Here is a 16,627-nt window from a genome sequence, read left to right as displayed (position 1 = left end):
CTCTATAATCCATGATTCTAATGCTCATGTATCTTGATCTACAATTTCAAGCAGTAGTGGTTCCATACTTAGAAAAGTAATGAGTGGGGTATCTAAGGATAAGATGACCACTCAAGAAATAAATGTAAAAGTGCCATTTATATGTTTTAAGTACAGAACTTTAAAACTATCCAGTGAAATATAAACAAACTTTATTTATTTCTATAACACATTCTATCTATATTCACAAATACAGTTTTTCTATTGTTGCTATATATATGCCTACATGTGATATAAGAGATTATAGGCAGCATCACCAATATTCTTTTATAAATATACTGTAGTATCTTACTGTATTTCACAATATGCTTTACATGTACATTTTAAATTACATGAGTTAATAAAATCTTCTGTATGTGCTCAACCAAACTGGAAAAAAGGGAGTTAGGCTTTATATCAACTACTGAAATAATTTATGACATGAGTGAATAGGAGAAAAAAACCAAATCATACTAATATTAAAAATAAGCAAATCAACAAAGTTTTTATTAATGGAAGCATCATCAGAAATGAATGACATCTGAAAAATAATTTCCGATGAAATTATCAGATTATATGGAACATTTCTGCTGTCCATACTAGTCTTCATAATTATTAAATTTTTTTAAATTAAGAAATGAAATAATCCTCATTCAAGATACTCTTCCCCAGAGTACAGGAAAGTTAGAGAAAACTAATACCCACTGCAGGATAATACTAAGAGGCTGCGGCCAGGAAGTTGGCTTTGAAGGCAAAGAAAATGCTCCAAGGACTGAGGATATGATGGGAGATTACAGAAGATAATCACAGTGAAAAACAGCTAAAGTGACCTTAACTGAGTCATATAAATACCATAAACGTCACTTATTTCTTTAAATAACTCTTATTTTTTCCAATGTCAAACTGCTCATTTCTGAGAAAGAATCCCACTATTCTGCAAAAGGAAAATTTCTCTCCCTTTCTTTCACTGAGTGGAGCTTCCCTTTCCTCTACCAGATCGGAGTAGAGCGCATCCATTTACGTGGTTCCCCCCAAAACAATCATCTTTTACCTTTGATTATACTACAAATGGATGCACACCACTTACCTAGAAGGGGAAAAGCAACCTCTGTCCCCTCATCAGTGCGTTCTGAAAAGGATAAGTAAGGGAAGAAATCATAGATCTTTTCATCTATTTATGATAATCTAGTCTATCCCCAGAGGTTAATACTGATTTCCGCAGTATACTGCCCTCTGCTTTATTTAACTTTCTGCCAAATATCCCTAAAAAATGATGCAAAATGGATTTTCCCTTTTTGGCAATTAGTCTTACTATCTCCTAAAATGATGCCAAAGAATTTCTTTTCTGCTTGGATATTTACATCCTTCAAATCTTTATGTTTTCTATAATCACTGCTCAAGAATACTTAAGAAGGTGTTCTTTACATATTGACTCATAAGTCATCTCTCCTAACCCATAATTATTCACATTACTACTCTCTGAACTATTTCAAATCTTGAAGTAATGAAGTGTCCAAAACAGAAAGCAGTATTCCAGGTGTGGTCTCACCAGAAAATGAGAGAATCTATTATCCTTCCTGCTCCACTTCTCTATATATGCCATCCAAAAATGTCATTAGTGTTTTGCTGCCAGACCACATTTTAAACAAATACCTAATTCGCTTTCCACCAGAACTCCTAAGTATTCACAAGAATTTAAAGTTTTCACGTTTTTCTCTTTACATTAAAAAATGGTTAGATTTTTATACCTTCTTTCTCCCTTGACCCACCTCCCCATTCCCAAAACTAAAAAATTCAGATGCACAAAATTATATTTAGATAAATGATATTTTATCCTCTCTATATAAATGTTGCCCTATGTGCACAGATATTATTTATGGCCAACCTGCAAATTTTGTAACAACCTACTGATTTCCCCCCTAATCATTAAAGACAGAGTAGATCCCAAGGACAATGTGAATTTGCTCTTAGAGCAAACTGGAAAAGATCTAAAAATGTAAAAAATATATTCTCCCCCAAGCAACCATCCCAATAATCCAGAAAGGTAGCCCTCCTACCTTAATACTACTTTTTAAGAGGACACCTACCAGTAGTGATGTATTCAGCAACTAGTTCTGACTCTACCACAGCAATTGATGGACTCTCAGGAGAATGTCTCTTTTCCTGGGTCATCTGAATAGGCACTGCCATCTGACTCAAGTCAATAGTGGGTTGTCTTGGTTTAGATTCCAATTTTTCCTTTACTGTGTAAAAAAGTCAGGGGAAAAGTTAACCTTTATTACAAACAAGTACCAAAACCAGAGTTGTCCATGGGAATAATAAACCAGACCTCTGGGGTGACACACTGGCAGTGACTACAGAGACAGTGAGTTGAAAAGAAAAAAGCAGACTGCTATATATGGCTATAGAGTCCCAAACTTGTGCAACCATACCCAGCAGCCTAGTAAGAAGGACTCATATGTGATCAGAGTATAATCCCATCCTATTATCACTAAGCCAGACAATTGGGTCTGTTTGCCTTATACCCATCCCGCTTAGAACATTTCCTCTGCCCTTTTTTAAGGTACTCCCTGGTATACTTGAGTTCTCCAACCTGAAAACAAAGGGTGAATAAACAGTACAAAGCATGATTTGCTCTCAGTCACACCTACCCGGAATAGCACAACACAGCGATCAGTTTAATTTAATCTATTAAAAATATGAAATAATCTCTAAAGAAATATTACAATGTTTTTGATATCTCTTAAAAAATAAAAATTTTCAGTGTTAGGAAAAAATGGCCTCTCTGTTCCTGCAAAAATATCTTATGGAATAGACTGGAGTCAAGAATGGTTTCTGTGGATAGATTTACTTTTCTATCTTATCACTTTTTCTATAAAATCTACTTATTTAGTTTCTACCCTCTATAATGCTTTAATGGAAATGGCTGAATATGTCAAAAACAAGGAGCTGAGGAAATGATTAAGGCCAAAAATAACACCAATATATAGAAAGGTTAACAAAAAACTTAAATGCTAGTATTCTTTGGGTAGTGTAGAGTGGATGTTACAACAAACAGTAACCAGTAATTAAGTCCGCTGAATGATCACTCAGATTATTCCCACAAAGCATATAATGTGAAAAAGTTAAAATAATCATTTAAACAAAGAAAGCAAAACCAAACCAAAACAATATAAAAGTTACCCCACAAGTAGCAAACACAATGAACAAGGAATCAAAAGATGTGAAGTCTCACTCTGCCACTAACCAATTGGGTATTGACTCTACATCTCAGTTTACTTATCCATAAAATGAAAGGGCTGGATGAGATCATCACTAAGGTCCCTTAAATACTCTGACAATATCTGAACTATTATAACAGAAAAGTCAGTATTTATAACATAGGTTTTTCCCAGAGTTCATTGAAGATATTTAGTAACTAGAAATACTGATAGGATCTTGTTATATGAGGATAGCTTTGCATGGAGCTCAAGTGGTTAAATTATACAAAGAAATATGAAGATAAAATTAAAACAAATTAGAAGGAAGGGCCATTCATGGTGTTTTATGATCATTAAACTGCCCCACCAATATCAAGGAGGATGGCAGGGACCCTTCAATCTGCCTCCTATTATTCCTGAATAGAACTGTCAACTGTGCTTCATCTATTCTTCTGCTTAGAAGTGACAGATCTACTCCTTTCTGGTGACAAGAGGCAAGAGGACTGTCCATTTTAAGCAGGAAACAGAGAAGAAAGAGCTCTTCCATTTTTTTTCTTTCTACCTACTATATCTAACCTTTAGTACTCCTGTGCACATCTTAATGACTGACAAGTAAATAGACTACACCAAAAATTATAGACAAGTCCAGAGGGGGGAAATGTGCTCAAATAATAACAAAGAAAATATAACAGTGGTAGTATTTTAGCACAACCCATCTCTAGAGATAACATGCTTCATTCAGTTGAGCATGTGAATTCATACCTGTTGTCTGTTGGAGTTCTAACAGAGCTTTGATTGTTGAAGTAGCTGATTGTGATTCACTGGATACATCCTGATAAATTATGGTGGGGCTAGTCTCCATTGCAATCTCATGTTCTGACCAATCCTGACGCCGGGAAGCAATTACATGAACTACAGGCTGGGAATCTGTTTTATATTAGTTAAAAAAAAACAAACCCTATAAACAAAGTTTCTCTTAAAAAAATCAATTTGTTTTTTTTTTTTAAATCTTTGTATTTATTGTAAACTTCATGCTTTATCTCCCCAAGAAGACTGTAAGCCCCCAGAGGGCATAATATCTTTCATGTCTGTATTCATTCATTCATTCATTCATTCAACAAACTGGGCACTTATGTGCCAGAGTCTATTTTTGGCATTGAGGACAAAAAGGTGCTGACAGAATAATCAGAAGATACTCGAGAAGCATACAATCTGGTTGGGGAGACAGACATGTAAAAAGACAAATTACAATTCAATGTGATAACTGCTGTAATAAATTGGTGTGCATTTGTGTAGGTAGGTGCATGTTTGTGTAGAGTAAGAACAAAATGCTGTAGGAATCTTATTTTCCCCAATGCACCTAAAAATGTATTCTGTATTACAACCTCAGCATTCAGTCAACACTAATTGGATGACTGAATTACTGTATGGAAATCCTGCCCACCAACAATAAGATTGGATAGATGATCTAGAAGCAGCATGATATATAACAGAACACGTATAACATTTGGAGTTCAAAGTCTTAGGTTACAACCCTAGCTCTATTAATTATTAGCAAGTTGATTCTTTGGGTATTAGTATCATTATTTCTAAAATGGCAACAATAAAATCACCTCTCTACCTCACGGAATTTCTGAGGATATAATGAAATGATATATGTAGAATGGCTTTATAAACTATGAAGGACAACAGAAATGTTAGTATTGTGGTGGTGATGGCAGTGGTGGCCTGAAAGTCCTCAATTCTAAGACTTCTTGTTAGTTTCAAAATAAATTACAACCCTAATTCAAGGTTTATTATATTTGTGCTATAGAGGTATGCATGTAAACACTAAATGTGCATCAAATCAAGGAACAAATAATTTACTGAGTTTTCCATCTACAGAATAAGCAGGTTGGACTAGACTATTGTTAAGTTCCTAAACTCCTTTGTCTAAGATGCCACACATAATATTATGTAGGATATACAAAGGCATGACTTCTACTCCCAAATTTAGATTATAAGGGAGGAGACAAAATATATCCATATAAGCTTTATATTTTGAGGTAAAATCAAATGATTAGGGTAAATAAGATAAATATACAGAAAGAAAAAGACTGCTTTGAATTGGAATGGACAGTGAAAGCACCACAGAAGAATGAAATCATATAGTCCTCCAAAGTAGAATACATTCAACTTTCTATGAACATTATATTTTTGAAAACCATAAAGCTGTCCAAAAAGGTTAGAGCAAAAGGAACTCTTTAAAAACAAACAGAGAGAAAAAAAAAAGTCTTCCTAAAGAAAACAAAATCAATATACAATAGATCTAGAATTTTAATTACCATTAAAAAAAATGTATGCTTCCTCCGCCCACCAAAAAAAAAAATCACTGGGCAGAATATATGCCACATGAGAAATATATAATTTCCCTTAAACTTCTCTCCAAATTTAGAAGATTGAAGGACACTAGGTCTGTTTACCAAATGCCATGTAAAGCATGTAATAATTTTTCTTTACTCATTCTAAGTAGATATAGAATTTAAACATGAGAACTGATTATATTAGGGAATCATTCTTTTTATATAACCTAAGTTCTCAAATTTAAGAAATTCCACTGATGATATAAGTACCCCTTGGTTGTGTGAGAGGACCTATAGGCAAAGAATGACTTGGCAACTCAACTGTATGTACAACTGAATATCCTGAAGAAAGCAAGGATTGCATCTGTAGAGAGAGGAAACAGAAAGAGATGAGAAAATGAATTTCCACATGGAAGCACCTATCAGAGACATCACCACAAATAACATCATCCCATAGGGACTGGAGAGATTGCTCACTCTCTTTCTGCCCATACTCAGAAAGAATAGTTGACCATCACAAAGTATTACTGCAACAACTCCAACAACAATGACACAAAATGAGAATGTGAACCTAAATGTGAAAACCATTCCTTGAGTGATTTTCCTCTCTACTCTGGGCTTAGGCTTAGTCTGGATAAATCTACTGCCTTACAAGTCTGATGCTGGAGTCAGAGAGTAACAAAGCCAGGAGCTGATCTCACAGTAACATTTGATTATGTAGTATGCATTCATTTTCTAGATTTTTGGGGAACTTAAATGAAAATTATACATCCCTGGTGTGGCATGTATTCTACCCAGTGGTTTTTATTGGGGGGTGGGGATACAGTTTGTTAACAGTAATTAAAAATTCCAGATCTACTATATATTGATTTTGTTTGGGAAGGCTGTCATTTTTTTTTAATGACTTCCCTATCTTTCTTGAGGATGATGGCCTGTTGACCCTCAGATATCTTTCCCTACAAGTCATTTAACAAATATTTACTGGATACCCACTACACGTTAGATACTAGGGATACATATTGTGCTGCTACATCCAAAGGCACACTCAGGCATCACTATGGAAGAATGTCTCATGTCTTTACTATAAAATGCCTATATCATACTTTCATAGAATCCTAAGACCTTTCAGCTAGAAAAGATCTAAAAGTTCGTTTAACATTATTATCAATCCTATGCCCAAATCTTCACAACAAATATCCCAGCCAGTCTGGGAACTCCAGCACCAAAGAACTCACTACTTTCCAAAACAGTTCCCTTCCATCTCTGCACAGTTATGACAATCAGAATTTTATTTATATGGAGTGAAAACAAGTCTTCCTGTGACTTCTACCCAATGGTTCTGGTTTCCGTCCAGGTATCCACAAAAACCAATTCTTTTCCCTCTTCCACATCACAGTCCTCAAGATAACTGATGACAGCTCCTATACACCCCTCAACCCAATCCAAGCCTCACCTTCTCTTCTCCATGATAAATGTCCTGTCTCTACCTCATATAAAGTGATTCCTAGATGCCTTATCCATTTAAACCATCTCTTCTAAACTAAACCCAACATGTCTACATCCCTTCTATGATGTAATACGTATTTCCTTCTGAAATACTGTCATAAAGCCTAAGGCTTTCATGGTATTTAATTGCCTAGACAGCATTGCCCAAAATGTTCCAGAGGACATTAGTTTCTAAAGATGTTCTACAAAAGAAGGGTTCCATGGTTAAAAAAGTTGGGGAGCATTTTACATTATATACTCCACTCTTCATCTTTCACAATATACTAGCATATAATGGCTCTGAAAAGTTCTACAATAAGTATGCTTTGCTTAACCCGGATTTATTCCCTACCCTTGCCATGACTAACAAGATCATGAAGCTTCTGGAAAAATCATACTAGAAACTAAACGGCGGCCTATTTAAAGCAATGTCTTTAACAGGGTGCATTTTTGCATATGCCTCATACCTCGGTTCGTCTTAAATCCCTACCCTTGGTTTTGACTTCTTGTTCTCTTCTGTTTTACTTCACATAATCTTGTATTCTATCTAATCCATCTTAAAACCTTTAAAAATTCAGCAGAATACAAGAAAAGAAATTTTAATGTATATATTTTTTTAATCTGGAATTCAATAAGGGTAACCTATTCCCAAATGAGAAAGAGAAAAAAAGAAGATCCAATTAGGAATAAAAGTTCAGGAGCTGTGGAAAGCATGTGGTCCAATATTTAGTAAATGACCTAAACAGGTATGGTCTTGATCCATTAGGCTTGGTCACTTAGCTATCTACCAAGATCTAAAAATACTCCATGTATATATCACTTAAAAGGCCCACCTGAAAATAAGGGTGGTTAAGGTAACTGATAGACACGAGTACTAGATTTGTAGGTCTCAAAGATTGTGATCATGAGTTTATTTCAAGATATTTCCTATAAAAACAACATACTTAAAATAGCACTGAGGACAAAGAACTTCCTTATTATGAAGTCTAGCTTCATAGCTTCTTCCTTATAATTAGGAGAGCCATACAATTATCATCTAAACTGGGATAGCTTTGAGAGTGAAAGGGAAAACTATTAATAATAATTATGCTAGAAAAGACATAAACTAGGACTTGTCCCATACAAACTGCAATGTGGTCACCTTGCTTACATCTCATTTATGGCCCACCTCTCACCACCTTGATTCTTTCTCAACGTTCAGCAACAACCATTGCAAACTTCTACTTACCCAAAGCAAAAAGGAGGAATCACAGCTGTTAAACAGTCTGATAACACCTACCTATCAAATTCATTATCTAAAGTTTCCCAATTATTTGATGAACATATACCATTCAGGAAAGAATGGAAAGTCTTATCAAAAACAAAACTTCAGCTCTCTGATTACATATCAAACAAAAAAAATAAAAAGAACTGGCAAATCAAAGCATACATGTTGGTCTGAAATTCCTAGATGCATCTATTTTGGAACTAGGGTACTAAGTCAGCAACAATAATATAAATTGGAAAATAGATCTTACCTTGAGAACTTTGGGAGGACTCTGTAGAAGAAGAACTACTGTCTGTATAACTCTGTGGTTCTTCTTTTCCCTCCTGAATAGAAGAATTACCAGCCTCTGCCACCCTGGATGCTTGCTGTAATGTTTCTGTGACAAGTTGCCTTGTTTGTTCACTAACAACTGTGGCTTGAAATGTCACTGGTTTGGGTTTAATAAGAACCTAGAAGAAAAGCAGAAATATACCCAGTTTAAGTTTTACAATGCTATTTAAAATGTTAAACTTCTAGGTCATGAATAATAATAATTTCTTGTCATGGAAAATAACATTCTGTACATTTACTATGCTTTGAGCACAGTGCTGTTCATCAGACTAATTCAACTATGAACAAATTATAGTCAAACCACAGACATTTTAAGTGGTAAATGCTAGATTGCAACAACTATGGTTCTGACAAGAGACTTTGCCCGTTTTTTCTTGCCTATCATGACTTCAGGAGTCAATCTAACAATCTGTAGGCTACATGGTAGAACTGACAGCAACAGGCTAAGAATGGCAAAATAAAAAAGTTATGATGAGCCTACATTCCCAATGGAATCCCAGAATTCCCCCTTCTGAACATTTATTACCATAATAAAAATAAAACCCTAATTTAAGTCACTGTTCTTCAGGTTTCTTTTCATTTCAAATGAAATTCCTAATTGACACAAAGTAAACTTACTTGGGATCTAAATCATCTTTGAGGATATCCCCAAAGGAACAATGATTCTGACAACTATTAGAAGCAATATGGAACATGTGGGAAATCAATTTCTGAAAAAGATGAAAACCACAGATGCTAAAACAAGTGAAGTAGGAAAAAATTTTCAAACTGAACCATTTTGCTTCAAAATTTGGACTCTGGGAATTGACTATGGAATAAAACTATTAACTCACTAAATTTATTTTTTATTTCTCCCATGTATAAGATTCTAAACCTTTTCATGCTCTATATAAAGTCACCCATTTCCAAGAATTCAAGAATGAAAACATAAGTAATACAATGACTTAGATAGAATAAATGAAACTGTTGCTGCTGAAACTTAAAAGGCAATCTGGACTTATTTCTGATCACAAAACTTATTTGTTTAGATAGTAAACTATTTGGCTATGGTTCTGAGAGAATCAATTCTAAAGACAAATTATTAGTTTATAGGTAAATTACTACTTCTTACAAAAGTCCTAAGATAGCATTTCTCAGCCAAAGCTGTTTCCTTTGATATTCTCATACAATAAGTTAAAGTATCTGCAAAATAAACAGTAGCCCAGCAACATAAAGAGTAAATACAGAGCCTCAATTTGCCAGGCTAATTTCCAGAAAAGTTCCCTTAGTAGCTGAAAACTGAAGATTTCTAGCTTCTTCATTATTTAGATTTCAAGTAAAGCAAAATTTATAATATATAGCTTTTGAAAGTCATAGTAGCTTATAAAAAAAAAGTACATACTTTTGAGAGTTTGAGTAACTATCATTCTCCCTCAACTATATATTCCTAAAGTAACAATATACACCTTCAGCAAATTTTAGTCCAAGGGGATTCTTTTCTCAAATCATTGCTCATGAAAATGACAAATATTTAGACATAAAAAAAAAAAAAAGTACCAGAGAGAAAGATAGGTTTTGAAAACAGATGGGTAATTAATTATATACATTCATTTGTAACTTTAAAAAATCTGATTTTTTAAAGATTACTAATCTTTTCATTCAAATTTCTACCTTGGAATTTTAAGAATTTCAAATATACCTGATTCATGAAAAATCACCATATCTTATAGCATACCTGTGTTTTCCCTTGCTGCCCATAAACAATTTTTGTTGGGATAATTTTAGCTGCTGGTTGAACTGTGGAACCTATTCCTTTTGGTTGAGTTACAATCATTTTGGTGATGGGTCTTGTAGCAGTGATAATAGCTGGCTTTGCTCCTGTTGGTACTGTCTGAATAGTCTTTTCTCCCTAAATTAAAGTCAGTAAACATATAAGACTTACATGCATTTAAACAATAAAAACTATCCTTTTACTATAAAAGCACAAAAAGACTTTATCAGGATGACTAGAAAAAGGCTATAAACTGTACAACAAAGAACAATGTTTCCAGGTGATCAAAAATCCTAGACTTAGTTGAAATGATCTTGGAAGTCATCTGACTTTCTGTCCAAGGAAAGCATTTTCTTTATGAGTGAATTTTAAAAAATTGCTCATGTAAGAATACTTATTATACTGTCTCATTCATAGAATACATATATCAGGAGAGCTAGAAAATTACAGAAGAATATATACTAAAATGTTAACAACGGTTATTTAAGAATTGGGATTATGGGTCTTGTTCCACCCTCGCATTCATCTTTATTTTCTAATTTATCTGAAATGAACATTTATGTAATAAAAAAGTTACTTTACACTATACCAATAGCTAAATGTAAACATACAAAATAAATTAAGTTCCTCAAATATAAAATTATAAGAATAGCAAATTTATGTGAAAAAGTATGGACAAGAGATGAAATGAGCAAAGATATTAACATTCTTTCTGAGGTTATACAGGAAAACACAAAGGAAAAAATTAGGGCATTTTCCATGTTTCATTTTTACTATGTTACTAATATCACTTTAGTCTATTAACTAGATAGCTTAAGCCCATTAACTTTTCACCATTTTCTACATTTTCATCTGCTTTATTCTTAAGTATCATTTTCTGGTCATTTATGACGTCATTACTTGAACTAAATTAAATACAGTGATTTTTACCAAATTACTAAAGTTTTTTTAAATTAAAATCCATAAATAAAAAGGATCTGAAATTTTTCACCTTATCACTTTTTCTTATTTTTCATTCATCCTCATTCAAATATGTGGCTGTCTAAACTTAGCAGCCAGTAAAAATAAAACACTCAGGTGAGCTGACAAAAAGGTAATCAAATTTAAAGCTAAATATGATTACAAAAATCACAAGATTAACTATCTGTTGTAATTGTCTAAGGGAAACATGAATATCTGCCAATCGTGTGATTATTTAACACACACGTCCTCTTCACAGCAGCATCTCTGGAAAGAGCTCTTGTTCATTTGCCAGGAGCACTGGTTTGTAAGTTCACATGCCTCGCCCTTAAAATGGCTTTACAGGCCCTTTCCAAGTATAATGACTCATTCAAAGCCAATCAAAACCAACTAGCAGGCTATTTTTTGAAAAAGCTCTTCTGATGTGTGTGAGAGCATGCACAGGACAGTAAGTGGTACGTACAGAGCAAGTGGTGGTATGTGACAAAGAGGATGATCATATACTATTTTCTGCTTGCTTTACTATAATTTTCTGTGCCAAAGTATTGCTATTACCTATATCTAGCAGCTAAGATTGACTTTAGATCTATGGGAACATAGGACCTAGGGTACACAGCATCCTCTCTTACATACCGAGTTCTATGAAACTGCAAACCAAACTATAAAGGGTTCTGAAAATCTAAATTCTAATCCTGGATTTACTTTTGGCTTACTATGTGAACTCAGGTTGGGAACAATCTATGTTCTCCCACATGATGAAAAAAATCTATTGCTGGATCCCCATCAACAACATTAAGACTGTGATGCGTAGGAAGCAACTAGAGATCTATTACAATGGAGTATAGCATTCTTTTTTCTAGCAAAGTAGGGACATTATTACCAAGCCTAAACAGTTAAGTGCCAAGAGTAATAATTATAAAAGAATCTATTGAAGACTTTCTATGTGCCAGACATTCTTTCAAGTACTTTCAAAACAACTATCAGTGAACAAACTCACTGGTAGAGATTGTCATCCCCAACATACAAATGAGGAAATTAAGGATAAGAGAGGTTGAATTAGTTAGCCAAGGTCAAACAACTTTGATACTTAAGAGACAAAGCCCAGGTTTATTTAACTCCAAACCTCTTAACCTCTTAAAAACTACTTATCAACATAAACAAAAAGAACTATAAATGAATCTATTATTTCTTCCTTTCCTTTCCCTTCCCCTTCTGTTCCCTTTCCTTTTTCCTTTCCTTTATTTTTTGCTCAGGGGTAAAAATGAAAAGCTAAAAGTAACAAATCCCTGTTAATTAATCTTAATCTCAAATATTTCTCTTTGCCCAAATACTAGGCCATTATCTATTGACAACATGTAGGAATAAACTTATCCTCTAACAGAGGTTCCCTGTAATTAAGCCAGTGGAATCTTCCATCTGGACCAAGCTAAGCATCTAAAAGCATGGTCATAAGCAACCTGGCTATAAACAACATGTTTTAAAAATTACTATGAAAAATGGCATCAGTAGATGGCGTTTTAAGTTATTACATCACAGTAGTGGTAAATCAAGCCATTCCGGCTATTGTGGGGTTCTGAAGTCCTTAGGCAAATATGTGTATAGCTGGTCTTTTAAGTCTTCAGTGGATTGCTGAGTCTGCAGTTCAAGCTCTTACTTACTCCAGCATTTAGCAAAGTTGTAACAACGTTTTTGCCCGGGAGGCCTTGAATGGTCGTTCCTTTTCCTGTAGTCTTTTGCACAACAATCACATTGGGCTTGGAAGTCATTGGGATTGTAGTGATTTTGGTAGTCGTTCCTTAGAGAATGGGGGAGAAAAGGAGGCCTGAGTTAAAGACTAGTGATTATTTAATTATATCTGTTTATATTGTACACAATTTATACATATAATTGTCATCCCTAGATGATGTGAAGGCTGTCATATGGATGAAAATAAAGGTTTGGAATAGTAAATTACAAGTTGTCCTAGAATGAGAAAACATTAAGAATTGACTCCTAACAACAGTCATCTTTTTGGAATCTGAGGACCTACACACCAAACTCAGAACTTAAAAATATCGCTATCAGTTTCTCCAACAATATTCCTCTCCTGACTAGTTAACTGAAGCAAATCAGAATCTCTATTATATGGCTTATGTTTTCTCCAAACCCAGTATTATCACTATATCTAGTGTGATGGGAAAATTCTTCAAAAAGATCATCAAAAAAGAGGTAAATGCTTATCAAAATTCATATAACACTAGACTCTAGAAAAACTTATGAAAAGAAATGTCATGTATTTTTGGTGTGATCAAAAGACAAAATAAACACTGACTCAGAGACTAAGACAGATTAAATATGTGCTCTTAATATCTGCAGCACTCTAAAGAGGATGAAAGTCTACTTTATATATTTGTGTGTGTATATGTATATACACATATGTATTTCCAACTATTAGGATCTACTTTGTAGATTTGTATGTCCTGATCCAAACATTTTATTATCTTGCCCTCTCCCCCACATCCTTCTATAATCTGTTTCTCTTTTGCCTATGAAATCTATCAAATTTGTATTCTTCTAATTGTCTAAATTGGAAATCCTGGTGCAAATCTTGATTCATGTCTGTCTTCACTCCACGTATCCCCCAACGAAATGAACGCCTCTTGAGCTACACACTGTATCTTTTATGTCACTGATTCCTCAGTTCTTAGCACACAGTGTGTGGCAATTACTCAGTAATATTATGTGAATGAACTTTTGTCACCAACATAATGTCTTCTTTCAAAATGTTATCAATGTCAGCAGAAAGGAAAGGCCCTCACCTCTTTTGGCTTCCCATTATTTTCTATTTCAAGTTTCTCTATCATGCAAATAGATCTGATGGTCCCTGTCTTATCAAAAAATGTCCTTTAAAAAAACAAACAAACAAACAAAAAACTGATTTCATCATATCAAGAACCCTGAGCATGTGAAATTCATTAAAAACCTTCCTAATCTCTCTTGTACCTTGTTCCAACTTTCCCTTTTGTTTTTCAAAATCCTATACGATCTAGCCTTTAATCTATCAATTTGATCTTATTTGTTCCTATTCCATGATACACACCATAAACTCTAGTCTAACATGTAACTTCTTCACTATGGCTTCCTATTACCTACCACACAAAGCCCAAACTCCTCTGCTTAGCTTTCCAGGTTCCGCCAGACTTTAATTGTCAGGATTATCCAACATATACCTCTCCTTCAGTGTGTTGGTTTCCACATTGGTCCTTGAGCATACCAGTCCCAATGCAACTTTTGCGCCTGTAATTTCCTCTGCCTATGAAAACAGGCAAGTCATATTTTTCTTCTATAGGTGTGTATATCATTTATCAAATGACTAAGCACAGAACAAGTACTCATTAAAAACATGACTGATTAATATATTCTCAAGAAGAAAAACAAAATTTTATTCCTTTCTATTGGAAAACCTTAGCATTCCTTACTAAAGATTTAGAAACAAGACTGTACTAAAAATAAGACTATTCTAGTTATGTCGACTCATGGCAATCTTGTTACAGTATCTTTATAATATAGCTCTTTTTTATGTAAATTGAGGTAACACACTCAAGTTACATAAAAAAGAACTTTTATTCATGCACCAGATTCACAAATGTTTTTTTCCTTTATCCATGATCTCTGAACAGAAGGCTGTTAAGAGCCAAAAAAACCAAGCTGCCCATTGTTCACTTATATCAACTTTAAGTCTTAATTAGATCCAATCCTTTAATTAACATAATCCCCCCAGTTATGATGTCTCTTTTAACAATGAAGCCTTACCAAATTTTGACTAATAAAATTTTTTTACAAAGTAAGTATTAGAAACTACCTCAAAAAAATGTAAACCAAGCTTTAACTCTACACCAAAGTACAAGAACCACTTTTTTGACAACACTTGCTTAATAAGTGATTTCTATCTATAAAAATGTCTAATCCTTTCCATTACAGGTATGCTAGTTTATGAGACAGTTACAAATCAAGTTCGCCAGCTTAATAAAATGAGGCAGGGGAGATGTCAGAAAATAGAAGAAAAGGGCACAGCATAAGGCAAAGCAAGTATAGCATTATATTAAAATAGAATACAATTTATGACTAGAATTATCAAATTACAAAAGTCTAAAATCCCAGTGAGCATGTTTCTATATCTCAGGTGATACCTATGTTATATTGGAGAAAGAAGTAGTATTCATTTTTAAAAAAGGTCTTCCTCTATGCTTCCATAGAATTTAGTCTACGCTTCTCATGTCACAACAGAAGGTATGCAAGTTTAGCATTTTGTAGGGCAGAGAATGCACCTCATGTATATCTTTATGTATCACAGCACCCAGTCCAACATCTGGCTCATAGCATATCAGAGAACCCACATATATACACAGTCTTCACTTAAAGAGTTATGATACAATGGGTGCAAATAACTGTGAATCGCATTTGGATCATATAATCCAGATTCCTTTTTAAAAATAAGAAACCTATAAAAGTTTGAGCATTATGGTAGGTAAGGCTTAAAGAACACAAATTTACTGGCCCAGATTTTACTGTTCACAGATTCTTAAGTCACCCTGAAATCTTGGTCTCTTGGGTAATGTTTTACATTGTTTTGCTCAAGAATGAGCAAATGAATGAATGAATTAAAAAGTATATAAACACTTGCTCTTTGCCTGACATTATACTAAAGATTAAGAGAATCAAAATCAAGTTTTGCCATTGTCACAGGTTCTCATAATGTCCTCAGAGTCAAGATAATGAGTTCACTTCTAAGGGATCCAATCTTCTGCATAAAATATGCATGATTCTTAACTACCCCTTAACAAAGCTCACAAAAAAACTTTACATATCTGATAGTTCTATGTATACACATGTAAGTAAATAAATGTCTCTATATGAGTCAAATAACTGCAAAAAGTCATGCCTCTATTTAACTGCTTATTCCAATAAAAAGAAAAACTTGACCTTTTAAAATACACTTTGGAAGCACGGAAACGTGAACTTGCCTTCTAGGATATTATACAAAGGAAGTAAGAACTTCATGTAATAATTTATGTGTTATAATGTTCATCACAGAATTATTGACAATGACCAAAAAAATTGTAAGCAACTCAAAACATTCAACAAATGGCGAAATTATAGTGCATCATATAAGAGAATACTGTGTAGCAATTAAGCAGGGGTGGGGGGGTGTCAAAATACATTTAATAGAATGAGAAAATAATATTACATGAAAAAAGATAAAACGGATTATATTAGTTCTCAATTTAAATATATA

The 16,627-nt window shown here is 33.8% G+C and overlaps 1 protein-coding gene across 16 annotated transcripts in view; it reads right to left on the bottom strand.

Moving 5' to 3' along the window:
* EMSY (EMSY transcriptional repressor, BRCA2 interacting) overlaps positions 1–16,627 on the bottom strand; it is an 80,450-nt gene that overhangs the window by 10,916 nt on the left and 52,907 nt on the right. For 7 of the 16 annotated variants that reach the window (XM_039848090.1, XM_039848092.1, XM_039848101.1 and 4 more), the window contains 7 exons: positions 13,011–13,147; positions 10,357–10,530; positions 8,563–8,761; positions 5,883–5,924; positions 3,981–4,145; positions 2,106–2,261; positions 1,106–1,147 (listed from right to left, as the gene is read on the bottom strand). In XM_039848090.1, the coding sequence (XP_039704024.1) occupies positions 1,106–1,147; positions 2,106–2,261; positions 3,981–4,145; positions 5,883–5,924; positions 8,563–8,761; positions 10,357–10,530; positions 13,011–13,147 (915 nt within the window). The remainder of the gene's footprint in view (positions 1–1,105; positions 1,148–2,105; positions 2,262–3,980; positions 4,146–5,882; positions 5,925–8,562; positions 8,762–10,356; positions 10,531–13,010; positions 13,148–16,627) is intronic. The other 9 variants (XM_039848093.1, XM_039848096.1, XM_039848098.1 and 6 more) reach the window with 5 other exon arrangements.

This window comes from Pteropus medius, unplaced genomic scaffold, assembly GCF_902729225.1.
Source record: "Pteropus medius unplaced genomic scaffold, Ma_sr-lr_union100, whole genome shotgun sequence".
NCBI lineage: Eukaryota > Metazoa > Chordata > Mammalia > Chiroptera > Pteropodidae > Pteropus > Pteropus medius.
This window is presented reverse-complemented; position numbering and strand designations above follow the sequence as displayed.